The sequence below is a fragment of the Oncorhynchus tshawytscha genome, unplaced genomic scaffold, assembly GCF_018296145.1.
Source record: "Oncorhynchus tshawytscha isolate Ot180627B unplaced genomic scaffold, Otsh_v2.0 Un_contig_3241_pilon_pilon, whole genome shotgun sequence".
NCBI classification, from domain to species: Eukaryota; Metazoa; Chordata; class Actinopteri; order Salmoniformes; family Salmonidae; genus Oncorhynchus; species Oncorhynchus tshawytscha.
In genome coordinates, this window is record NW_024609699.1 from 1 (window position 1) to 13,084 (window position 13,084).

The window sequence follows — 13,084 nt, forward strand, 5'->3', positions numbered from 1 at the left end:
TTTACAATGAAGTTGGTACATCAAGCACGATTTCATAGTTTGTTCTTGTTGTCCTGTTCTGAAGTTGAATAGAGAGATACAGTAGCTACTGTAATACATATGGATGTGATTGGTGGAATTACATTGTAACTACGATCCATCAAAGAGCCTGGGCGATAACATCTCCATGCCTTGTGGCCATCATTGTTACACACTGCCATTTCTAATCTTGACTGCTCTAATGTCTAGCTACATAGTATGATGCCCCCCCGGCCTTCTCCCTCGCCTCTCCTCTCCCCCTCTGCTCTCCTTTCCTCTCCCCCTCTGCTCTCATTTCCCATCTTCTGCTCTTCTTTCCCCTCTCCTTTTCTCTCCCCTGTGCTCTTTTTCCTCCCCCTCTGCTCTCCTCCTCTCCCTCTCTCCTTTCGTATCTCTCTCCTCTTTTTTCTCCCTGTCTCCCCTCCTTTTCTCTCCCTCTCCCACTCCTTTCCTCTCCTCCTCTTCTCTCCTTTCCCCTCCCCCTCTGCACTTCTCTCCTTTGCTCTCCTCCTCTTCTCTCCTTTCCCTTCCCCCTCTGCTATTATCTTTCCTCTCCCCCTCTGCACTTCTCTCCTTTCCTCTCCTCCTCTTCTTTCCTCTCCCCCTCTGCACTTCTCTTCTTTCCTCTCCCCCTCTGCACTTCTCTTCTTTCCTCTCCCCCTCTGCACTTCTCTTCTTTCCTCTCCCCCTCTGCACTTCTCTTCTTTCCTCTCCCCCTCTGCACTTCTCTCCTTTCCTCTCCTCCTCTTCTTTCCTCTCCCCCTCTGCACTTCCCTTCTTTCCCTCCCCATTCTTATTTTCTCTCCCCCTCCCCCATTCTCTTTTCCTCTCCCCCTCTGCACTTTCTTCTTTCCTCTTCCCCTCTGCTCTGCTCTCCCTGCTTTGTTTGTTTGCCTATTATGGGGGAAATCCTTAACTGAATTGCGTCAGAGCTACGTCAATGGCCTCTCAGTGCATTGATGCTGAGGATAGAGACGCCCATATTAATCTATGGGAGAAGAACGTAAAATCCTTTGCCATATGGTCCTGTCAAACCAACTGTCCCGACCCCGGTGTCTGATCTTCCCCGGGCAGTAGGCGCCGGTGACCCAGATCTGTCTCGTGCCCGACTGTGAAGGCAGAATCTCCGGTGGGCTATCAGCGGGGGGATTCGGCTTGGAGCAGCGGTCTATCTCCGACTACGATGCCGTTCTCCCAGCCGCACGAACCCTGGGACAAAATGGAGGTGACCAGCGTTAGTAGTGAGGTTAGTTCACTATTATAGCTTCTGCATGGGATGGAAGGCTGTTTATGTCCCAGCAAAATGTATGAAACTGCGACTGAGACTATATAACGGTGAGACAACATGCATGCTAAAGGAGCAGCTAGGCTAATGCTAGTGGTGCTGCTAAGCTAGCTGGCTAGCTATCTGCCTGTTCCAGATTATTTATGCGAACTGTGTTTATTTTGAGGCAGCAACTGTTGTCCTTGATGAAATCTATCGGGTTCATATTGGGTTGTTTACCAAGCTGTTGAAACGGGCTGTTTTCACCAGTTCCTTCGGTGCTGGAGTGGATGTTAGCTGTTGTTTTGTCCGTTCATTTATCAGGCTAGTAACGTTAACGCCTCAATTACTGGCGGCTGTCACTGCGTTAGCTATAAAGTCAGTCTGTAACTACATCATTTATATTGTTAGGTAAACCATCCGCGTGTTTCGACGTGCTGGGGACTGTTTCCCAGACATGAAACTGTAATGCACTAGTGTTGACGTTGTAGCTGCCAGCAGTCCCCGGTCCCGCGGCGCCGTTCAGACAAGGCTGGTGGGCCGGTCATCATGGCTGCAAGGGTCCAGATTTGGTCAAATTCACGTCAGATTGTACTTGTTATGAGAAGGAGGTGAGGGATAGAGTTAGCTGAAATGCAACAAAAATCTTTTACTTTTGACATTGTATTTTTTTCTTCATATATATATATACTGCTCAAAAAAATAAAGGGAACACTTAAACAACAAAATGTAACTCCAAGTCAATCACACTTCTGTGAAATCAAACTGTCCACGTAGGAAGCAACACTGATTGACAATATATTTCACATGCTGTTGTGCAAATGGATAGGAGAGACTGGTCTGTCTGGTGGGGGATAGTAGAGGCTGGTCTGTCTGGTAGAGGCTGGTGTATCTGGTAGAGAATGGTGTATCTGGTAGAGGCTGGTGTTCCTGGTGGAGGATAGTAGAGGCTGGTGTTCCTGGTGGAGGATAGTAGAGGCTGGTGTATCTGGTATAGGCTGATGTTCCTGGTGGAGGATAGTAGAGGCAGGTGTTCCTGGTAGAGGCTGGTGTTCCTGGTAGAGGCTGGTGCATCTGGTAGAGGCTGGTGTGCCTGGTGGAGGATGGTAGAGGCTGGTGTGCCTGGTGGAGGATAGTAGAGACTGGTGTGCCTGGTGGAGGATAGTAGAGACTGGTGTGCCTGGTGGAGGATAGTAGAGGCTGGTGTGCCTGGTGGAGGATAGTAGAGGCTGTTCCTGGTGGAGGATAGTAGAGGCTGTTGTTCCTGGTGGAGGATAGTAGAGGCTGGTGTTCCTGGTGGAGGCTGGTGTTCCTGGTGGAGGCTGGTGTTCCTGGTAGAGGCTTGTGTTCCTGGTGGAGGATAGTAGAGGCTGGTGGTTCCTGGTGGAGGCTGGTGTATCTGGTAGAGGCTGGTGTTCCTAGAGGCTGGTGTTCCTGGTGGAGGATAGTAGAGGACAGTAGAGGCTGGTGTTCCTGGTGGAGGGAGGCTGGTGTTCCTGGTGGAGGCTGGTGTTCCTGGTGGAGGATAGTAGAGCCTGGTAGTAGAGGGTTCCTGGTGGAGGCTGGTGTGGATCTGGTAGAGGCTGGTGTTCCTGGTGGAGGAGTAGAGGCAGTTAGAGGCTGGTGTTCCTGGTGGAGGCTGGTAGTAGAGGCTGGTGTTCCTGGTGGATAGTAGAGGCTGGTGGATAGTAGAGGCTGGTGCATCTGGTAGAGGTTGGTGTATCTGGTAGAGGCTGGTGTTCCTGGTGGAGGACAATAGAGGCTGGTGTTCCTGGTGGAGGACAGTAGAGGCTGGTGTTCCTGGTGGAGGCTGGTGTATCTGGTGCAGGATAGTAGGGGCTGATGTTCCTGGTGGAGGATAGTAGAGGCTGGTGTTCCTGGTGGAGGATAATAGAGGCTGGTCTGTCTGATAGAGGCTGGTCTGTCTGGTAGAGGCTGTTGTTCCTGGTGGAGGCTGTTGTTCCTGGTGGAGGCTGTTGTTCCTGGTGGAGGCTGGTGTTCCTGGTGGAGGATAGTGGAGGCTGGTGTTCCTGGTGGAGGATAGTAGAGGCTGGTGTTCCTGGTGGAGGATAGTAGAGGCTGGTGTTCCTGGTGGAGGATAGTAGAGGCTGGTGTTCCTGGTGGAGGATAGTAGAGGCTGGTGTTCCTGGTGGAGGATAGTAGAGGCTGGTGTTCCTGGTGGAGGATAGTAGAGGCTGGTGTTCCTGGTGGAGGATAGTAGAGGCTGGTGTTCCTGGTGGAGGATAGTAGAGGCTGGTGTTCCTGGTGGAGGATAGTAGAGGCTGGTGTTCCTGGTGGAGGATAGTAGATGCTGGTGTTCCTGGTGGAGGATAGTAGAGGCTGGTGTTCCTGGTGGAGGATAGTAGAGGCTGGGTATCTGGTAGAGGCTGGTGTTCCTGGTGGAGGATAGTAGAGGCTGGTGTATCTGGTGGAGGATAGTAGAGATTGGTGTATCTGGTAGAGGCTGGTGTATCTCGTGGAGGATAGTAGAGGCTGGTATTCCTGGTGGAGTATAGTAGAGGCTGCTCCGTCTGGTGTACCTGGTAGAGTCTGGTGTACCTGGTAGAGTCTGGTGTACCTTGTAGAGGCTGGTGTATCTGGAGAGAATAGTAGAGGCTGGTGTACCTGGTAGAGTCTGGTGTACCTTGTAGAGGCTGGTGTATCTGGAGAGAATAGTAGAGGCTGGTGTACCTGGTAGAGTCTGGTGTACCTTGTAGAGGCTGGTGTATCTGGAGAGAATAGTAGAGGCTGGTGTACCTGGTAGAGAATAGTAGAGGCTGGTGTACCTCGTAGAGGCTGGTGTATTTAAAGGATAGTAGTGTCTTGGGTTTCCGGTAGAGTCGTATTTTTTGAGATTATGTGGGCTTTATAAATAAATAAATAATAAAATACATAGTTTGAAGTACAAACATCATTGTGGCAATACATATCTTGCAGTAGGACAAAATAATATTCATCTCCAGAGTAGACAGGATAAATGTTGAGGTTTTATGTTCTCTTTACTTCTAAATTAGTCCTGAAGATATAGACCTAGATCTTGACAATATCCAAAACTACTAACAATAAATTCAATTTTTACAAATTCAGCCATTTTTAAATTGTGAAGTCATATCTTTTTACACAATACCACAACTAAGTTTTCCAATTTGGGAGGGAAAGTAGATGAAGCTTTCAATAATTTACTGTGTATTTCAGATGGAATCGAGGCATTACAATGTACCAGAGGACACCAACATAGAGCTCCTTCTGCTACAGTATGTACTTACAGAAAACTCACCTTCCAGATGTGTAGCTGTGAAGACTGAGACGTTGTTCATTCTTTACAGTCTAGATCCTTGGAGAAGGGGAGGGTGCTAAGCTGACGTCTGGAATTGTTTTAAGATAGTCATACTATGGATAATTTAGTTATTTGATTTGGAATTTTAGGACCCTTTCAGGAATCAAAAAATGATTGATCAAACATTGATGTTCACCTTTTCTACTAAACCACATAGAAACCCATTGAATAACACATTCAGAAATGGCAGAAAGGACAGTCAGAATATAAATAATAAGATACAAGGTTTTGAAGTATCAATATTTTTTACACATTTCACCTCAAAACTACCATCATAATTCCATTTGTTTAAAAAAGACCTGGTACCGGTTACCTTCAGAGGAGTCCTGTGACACTTGTTTGTAGCCCAAACGGTGTGGACACTACCAAACGGTGTGGACACTACCAAACGGTGTGGACACTACCAAACGGTGTGGACACTACCAAACGGTGTGGACACTACCAAACGGTGTGGACACCAAACAGAAGTTGGCACGTCGACGGTACTGAATTCAGAGAAGTCCCTGAACGGAGAACACCATCATGTTCGTGAGAGTCTCCCCTTTCCGTAGAGTGGTCATAATAGATTCGGACGTTACAGATGTTTTTGTGAGAAGATATTCGGGATGTCTCCTGGTCTGACAAACACCACTCTAGTTCTGCCATCTTTCAGCCCGGAAGTGAGACATTGTCAGATGCCTATGTCTTGAGACTCATCCAGTGCAAAAAAAAACATATCCCTAGCTTAAACTGACAGATTTTTTTATGAGGATTGTTTTGTTATGCACAGGTGCGTCAATCGACTCTAGGGGGTTTGAATGTTGATCTGACGTCATAATAACAGGGTCATAGCTGCAGTCATTGGCTGTGCTGGAGCAGTAAGACAAACTGTAGACGAACGTCGGGGTGTGAAGTCAGGGGAGGTGCATCTGGGACAGCAGTCGGACACGGTTGTTACCTACGGTTACCCACATCAAGGCTCCATGTAACATGGCAGTGTTGCCCTTGTTTGAGTAACTGCAGCGACTTGAGGCAGCTTCATAAAAAACCTGCATGAACTTTGATCACATGGTTTTTGTAAAGTTCATGCAGTCGATGTGTAGACATATGCTCTGTGTACACGGAGTCTCACATATAAATAAGAAAAACACATTTTTTTTGTCCATTAAAATAACATCAAATTGATCAGAAATACAGTGTAGACATTGTTAATATTGTAAATGACTATTGTAGCTGGTGGAAACAGCAGATTTTTTATGGAATAGGCGTACAGAGGCCCATTATCAGCAACCATCACTCCTGTGTTCCAATGGCACGTTGTGGTAGCTAATCCAAGTTGATCATTGTACAAGGCTAATTGAGCATTAGAAACCCCTTTTGCAATTATGTTAGCACAGCTGAAAACTGTTGTTCTGATTTAAAGAAGCAATAAAACTGGCCTTCTTTAGACCAGTTGAGTATCTGGAGAATCAGCATTTGTGGGTTCGATTACAGGCTCAAAATGGCCTGAAACAAAACACTTTCTTCTGAAACTCATCAGTCTATTCTTGTACTGAGAAATGAAGGCTATTCCATGTGAGAAATTGCCAAGAAACGGAAGAACTCATACAACGCTGTGTACTACTCCCTTCATAGAACAGCGCAAACTGTCTATAACCAGAATAGAAAGAAGAGTGGGAGGCCCCGGTGCACAACTGAGCAAGAGGACAAGTACATAAGAATCTAGTTTGAGAAACAGACGCCTCACAAGTCCTCAACTGGCAGCTTCATTAAATAGTACCCGCAAAACACCAGTCTCAACGTCAACAGTGAAGAGGTGACTCCGGGATGCTGGCCTTGTAGGCAGAGTTCCTCTGTCCAATGTCTGTGTTCCTTTGCCCATCTTAATAAAAAAAATGTATTGGCCAGTCTGAGATATGGTTTTTTCTTTGCAACTCTGCCAGAAGGCCAGCATTCCAGGGTCGTCTATTCACTGTTGACGTTGAGACTGGTGATTTGCGGGTACTACTGGAGTCAGGAGGAGTGGAGACTCTGAGTCAGGCCTTCATGGTCGAATTGCTGCAAAGAAACCACCACTAAAGGACACCAATGATAAGAAGAGACTTACTTGGGCCAAGAAACACGAGCAATGGACTTTAGACCGGTGGAAATTTGTCATTTGATCTGGCGTCCAAATTTGAGATTTTTGGTTCCAACTGCCGTGTCTTTGTGAGATGCAGTGTGGGTGAACAGATGATCTCCGCATGTGTGTTTCCAACTGTAAAGAATGGAGGAGGAGGTGTTTAGTGGGGGGTGCTTTGCTGCTGACACTGTCAGTGATTTATTTAGAATTCAAGCACACTTAACCAGCATGGCTACCACAGCATTTTGCAGCGATACGCCATCCCATGTGGTTTGGGCTTAGTATTTGTTTTTCAACAGGATAATGACCCAAAACACCTCCAGGCTGTGTAAGGGCCATTTGACCAAGAAGCAGAGTGATGGGGTGCTGCATCAGATGACCTGGCCTTCACAACCACCCGACCTCAACCAAATTTATATGGTTTGGGATAAGTCGGACTGCAGAGTGAAGGAAAAGCAGCCAACAAGTGCTCAGCATATGTGGGTACTCCTTCAAGACTGTTGGAAAAGCATTCCAGGTGAAGCTAGTTGAGAGAATGCCAAGAGTGTGCATAGCTGTCATCAAGGCAAAGGGTGGCAATATGAAGAATCTCAAATATAAAATATATTTTGATTTAACACTATTGGTTACTTCATAGTTTTGATGTCTAAACTATTATTCTACAATGTAAAAATAAAGAAACACCCTTGAATGAGTAGGTGTTCTAAAACTGTTGACCGGTAGTGAATATTACAGTGCCCTTGGAAAGTATTCAGACACTAACTTTTTCCACATTTTGTTACGTTATTCTAAAATTGATTTAAATCATTTTTTCCCCTCAATCTACTCACAATACCCCATAATGACAAAGCAAAAACAGGTTCAGAAATTTGTGCAAATGTGTATGTATAAAAATAAATCACATTAACATAAGTATTTAGATCCTTTACTCTGTACTTTGATGAAGCACCTTTGGCAGCATTTACAGCCTCAAGTCTTCTTGGGTATGGCACTACAAGCTTGGCACAGCTCTATTTGGGGAGTTTCTCTTCTCTGAAGATCCTATCAAGCTCTGTCAGGTTGGATGGGGAGCGCCATTGCACAGCTATTTTCAGGTCTCCAGAGATGTTTGATTGGGTTCAAGTCCGGGCTCTGGCTGGGACATTCAAGGACATTCAGAGACTTGTCCCGAAGCCACTCCTGTGTTGTCTTGGCTTTGTGCTTAGGGTTGTTGTCCTGTTGGAAGGTGAACATTTGCCTCAGTCTGAGGTCCTGAGCAGATTTTCATCAAGGATCTCTCTGTACTTTGCGCCATTCACCTTTCCCTCGATCCTGACTAGTCTCCCAGTCCCTGCCGTTGAAAAACATCCCCACAGCATGATGCTGCCACCACCATGCTTCACTGTAGGGATGGTGCCAGGTTTCTTCCAGATGTGACGCTTGGCATTCAGGCCAAAGAGTTCAATCTTGGTTTCATCAGATCAGAGAATCTTGTTTCTAATTGTCTGAGTCCTTTAGGTGCCTTTTGTCAAACTCCAAGCCGGCTGCCGTGCCTTTTACTGAGGAGTGGCTTCCATCTGGACAGTCTACCATAAAGGCCTGATTAGTGGAGTGCTGCAGAGATGATTGTCCTTCTGGAATGTTCTCCCATCTCCACAGAGGAACTCTGGAGTGCTGTCATAGTGACCATCCCTGATTGATCAGTTTATCTGGGCGGCCAGCTCTAGGAAGAGTCTTGGTTGTTCCAAACTTCTTCCATTTAATAATGATGGAGGCCATTGTGTTCTTGGGGACCTTCAATGCTGCAGACATTTTTTGGTACCCTTCCCCAAATCTGTGCCTGGACACAATCCTGTCTCTGAGCGCTATGGACATTTCCTTCGACCTCATGGCTTGGTTTTTGCTCTGACATGTACTGTCAACTGTGGGACCTTATATAGACAGGTGTGTGCCTTTCCAAATCATGTCCAACCAATAAAATTTTCCACAGGTGGACTCCAATCAAGTTGTAGAAACATTAAGGATAATCAATGGAAACAGGATGCACCTGGGCTCAATTTCGAGTCTCATAGCAAAGGGACTGAATACTAATGTGCATTTTTTATATTTTTGCAAAAGAAATTCAAACCTGTTTCCGCTTTGTCATTATGGGGTATTGTATGTAGATGAGGGAATACATGTTTTTAATCCATTTGAACAAAATGTAATAAAAGTCAAGTGGTCTGAATACTTTCCCGAATGTGCTGTAGTTGGCAATAGAAGTACATCTTTTTGGTTAGTATCATTTGCATTTAGATTTATATATAATTTTGGTTAACCCGATGACAATGATTTTGAGGTATGAAGATGTTATCAATTAAATGAAGCTTTCACAAAAATGTACATATGAAAACCATAACTTGCACGCACGCAGATTGGTGAAATGGTAAGATAAATTGGCATCATTCCACATGAGAAAGGCTGCAGTCTCCTCGTGTAGCCTTTTACCGGCAACTTCAGGAATAATGGCAGAATCTGCGAAAGCAAGCAGGAGGAGAATAGTTGGGTCAAGTTTTTTTCTTCTGGTCATCTAGATCTCTAACTCCCTCTCGGGCATTTGTCTCATTTCATCAAACCATAAGCTTTAAGCATCAGTCAAGCTCAATGCATATAGTTGATTTTTTATGAAACACATAGGGTGTGTCTATATATGGAAAAATACTCATTTAAAAATGTCCGATTGGTTGAATGAACAGGCGACTTTCGGTCGACTAAGATTTTATTTTGTCGGGAACAGCTCATGTTGTCACTGACTTAGCCAAATTGACCTGCTGGAACGCTCCCATCGTGTTGTGTGTCAGCTCTGTAGATGTTGATGTGTGATTTGTATTGTGTTGACGTGGTTGTTTACTGTGTGTGTGTTCCAGGTTAATGGTCACCAGATCCTGGATGAGCCCATGGACGAGGGAGAGTCTTTTACTCATTGTGTGAGTAACATGGAGGGTGTGTCACTGTGTGAGGAACATGGGAGGTGTGTGTGTCTCACTGTGTGAGGAACATGGGAGGTGTGTGAGCAACATGGGGGGGTGTGTGTCTCACTGTGTGAGGAACATGGGAGGTGTGTGTGTCTCACTGTGTGAGGAACATGGGAGGTGTGTGAGCAACATGGGGGGGGTGTGTGTCTCACTGTGTGAGGAACATGGGGGTCTCACTGTGTGAGGAACATGGGGGGTCTCACTGTGTGAGGAACATGGGGGTGTGTGTGTCTCACTGTGTGAGGAGGAGGATAGTGTTCCTGGTAGAGGATAGTGTTCCTGGTAGAGGATAGTGTTCCTGGTAGAGGATAGTGTTCCTGGTAGAGGATAGTGTTCCTGGTAGAGGATAGTGTTCCTGGTAGAGGATTGTGTTCCTGGTAGAGGATAGTGTACCTGGTAGAGGATAGTGTACCTGGTAGAGGATAGTGTTCCTGGGTAGAGGATGGTAGAGGATAGTGTTCCTGGGTAGAGGATAGTAGAGGATAGTGTACCTGGTAGAGGATAGTGTACCTGGTAGAGGATAGTGTTCCTGGGTAGAGGATAGTGTACCTGGGTAGAGGATGGTAGAGGATAGTGTACCTGGGTAGAGGATGGTAGAGGATAGTGTTCCTGGGTAGAGGATGGTAGAGGATAGTGTTCCTGGGTAGAGGATAGTAGAGGATAGTGTACCTGGGTAGAGGATAGTGTACCTGGGTAGAGGTTAGTGTACCTGGGTAGAGGATAGTGTACCTGGGTAGAGGATAGTGTACCTGGGTAGAGGATAGTGTACCTGGTAGAGGATAGTAGAGGAGTGTGTTCCTGGTAGAGGATAGTGTTCCTGGTAGAGGATAGTGTACCTGGTAGAGGATAGTGTACCTGGGTAGAGGATAGTGTACCTGGTAGAGGATAGTAGAGGAGTGTGTTCCTGGTAGAGGATAGTGTTCCTGGGTAGAGGATAGTAGAGGATAGTGTACCTGGGTAGAGGTTAGTGTACCTGGGTAGAGGATAGTGTACCTGGGTAGAGGATAGTGTACCTGGTAGAGGAGTGTGTTCCTGGTAGAGGATAGTGTTCCTGGTAGAGGATAGTGTACCTGGTAGAGGATAGTGTACCTGGTAGAGGATAGTGTACCTGGGTAGAGGATAGTGTACCTGGTAGAGGATAGTAGAGGAGTGTGTTCCTGGTAGAGGATAGTGTTCCTGGGTAGAGGATAGTAGAGGATAGTGTACCTGGGTAGAGGTTAGTGTACCTGGGTAGAGGTTAGTGTACCTGGTAGAGGTTAGTGTACCTGGTAGAGGTTAGTGTACCTGGGTAGAGGTTAGTGTACCTGGGTAGAGGTTAGTGTACCTGGGTAGAGGTTAGTGTACCTGGGTAGAGGTTAGTGTACCTGGGTAGAGGTTAGTGTACCTGGGTAGAGGTTAGTGTACCTGGGTAGAGGTTAGTGTACCTGGGTAGAGGTTAGTGTACCTGGGTAGAGGTTAGTGTACCTGGGTAGAGGTTAGTGTACCTGGGTAGAGGATAGTGCACCTGGGTAGAGGATAGTGTACCTGGGTAGAGGATAGTGTACCTGGGTAGAGGATAGTGTACCTGGGTAGAGGATAGTGTACCTGGGTAGAGGATAGTGTACCTGGGTAGAGGATAGTAGAGGATAGTGTTCCTGGTAGAGGATAGTGTTCCTGGTAGAGGTTGTGTATGTTAAATGCATAAAAAAAGATCAAATAAAAACAGAATACATTTAGAATCAGTAGATAGGCTCTGTGCTAAAATCACTTTCCAGATTAGGACTTGAAGAAAAACAGTATTCAGAAATGGGTTTTATGTCCCGTTTCAAAGGTTCCAATTAATGGGGTGACTCTCAGATGTTCAAGGAGAGAATCCATAGGCAAGGGGCATGAGAGGTCCCTCAGTCTATTCTAGACTGTAAAGACTATGAGGAGGATTCTGGAGTCGATCCACTAGTTGACTGGAGGCCAGTTCAGTAAGGATGGGGGTGATGTGGGCGGACGTCCTGGTCAGGCTGCACTATTCTGGAGAATGTGTTTATTTTATTCAACCTTTATTTAACTCGTCAAGTCAGTTAAGAGCAAATTCTTATCTACAATGACGGCCTACCCAGGCCAAACCCAGACTGCACTGGGCCAGTTGTGCACCCACCTATGGGACTCCCAATCACGGGCGGATGTGATACAGCCTGGATTCGAACCAGGGGCGGTAGTGACTCCTCTTGCACTGGGATGAAGTGTGTTAGACTGCTGCGCCACTCTGAAGTGATTTGCCCCTGAACAGAGCTGTAGTCAATCCGGGAAAACATTTAGGTGTGGGCTAGTTTCTCTGCATCTGGCTGGGAGAGTGATAGTTTGGCCCGGGCAATGTGTCTTAGATAGAAACATGTTAGCGGATACAGTTTATATGGGCATCACAGGACAGAGAAAGGTAAAAGTTGACTCCCTAGTTGGAGAGGGTGGATGGCTTGACCGTCGATTGTAGGGCAGATGTTCCTGGTGACCTACTTGAATAAGGGGTTGTATGTGCGTATATATTTTGTGTGTGCATGCAGTACTAACTGTTTGTGTGTGTGTAGGACGAGGTTACGTCATATTCAGAGATCCATATCACCCACCATGTGAAGGAGGGCTGCGAGAAGGCTGACCCGAGGCAGTTTGAGCTGCTTAAGGTCCTGGGACAGGGTTCCTTCGGGAAGGTTTTTCTGGTCCGGAAGGTCACGGGTCCAGATGCGGGTCAGTTATATGCAATGAAAGTCCTCAAGAAGGCTTCGTTGAAAGGTAACAGTCCAGTTATCATCATGCATGTTCTCTCAGATGGTCTCTCTGACACTATGCTCACTTCAATGCTTTATAGATGCATATCATATTGTAGAAACTAATGGCCCTGTTTGTCTGGAATTTCATGTGTGTCTGTGTGTGTGTGTCTGTTGCCCTGTGCCTCGGTCTGTCACCCTGTATCTGTCTCTCTCTCTTTGTCTGTCCAGTCAGGGACAGAGTTCGCACCAAGATGGAGCGAGACATTTTAGTGGAGGTCAATCACCCCTTCATAGTCAAGTTGCACTACGGTTAGTCTGATCTTTAACCCCTGACCCTTCACCTCTACCCTCTCCCCTTCATAGTCAAGTTGCATTACGGTTAGTCACTCTGTCATTGTTCTGACTATAGAGGTGTCTAATGCTTCTTGTCTCTCAGCCTTCCAGACCGAAGGGAAGCTCTATTTAATCCTGGACTTTCTCAGGGGAGGAGACGTCTTCACGCGCTTATCCAAAGAGGTGAGACACCTTTCTACTGCTATAGTCTGTTCGAAATAATATCCCAAGATGTGGGTTATTCACTTTGCTTTTGACTGCATTTAAATATACAGTCAATGGACAGTTTATTAGGTACAC

At 46.2% G+C, this 13,084-nt stretch overlaps 1 protein-coding gene across 4 annotated transcripts in view; it reads left to right on the plus strand.

Moving 5' to 3' along the window:
- Positions 1 to 840: 840 nt before the first annotated feature.
- Positions 841 to 13,084, plus strand: part of rps6kal (ribosomal protein S6 kinase a, like) — a 107,622-nt gene continuing 95,378 nt past the window's right edge. Inside the window, exons 1-6 of one of the 4 annotated variants that reach the window (XM_042317018.1) lie at positions 843 to 1,264; positions 4,478 to 4,536; positions 9,606 to 9,665; positions 12,272 to 12,473; positions 12,680 to 12,760; positions 12,888 to 12,967. In XM_042317018.1, coding sequence (XP_042172952.1) covers positions 9,636 to 9,665; positions 12,272 to 12,473; positions 12,680 to 12,760; positions 12,888 to 12,967 — 393 coding nt within the window. In that variant the 5' untranslated portion in view covers positions 843 to 1,264; positions 4,478 to 4,536; positions 9,606 to 9,635. Of the gene's footprint in view, positions 1,265 to 4,477; positions 4,537 to 7,188; positions 7,238 to 9,605; positions 9,666 to 12,271; positions 12,474 to 12,679; positions 12,761 to 12,887; positions 12,968 to 13,084 lie in introns of those variants that run through there. The other 3 variants (XM_042317020.1, XM_042317017.1, XM_042317019.1) reach the window with 3 other exon arrangements.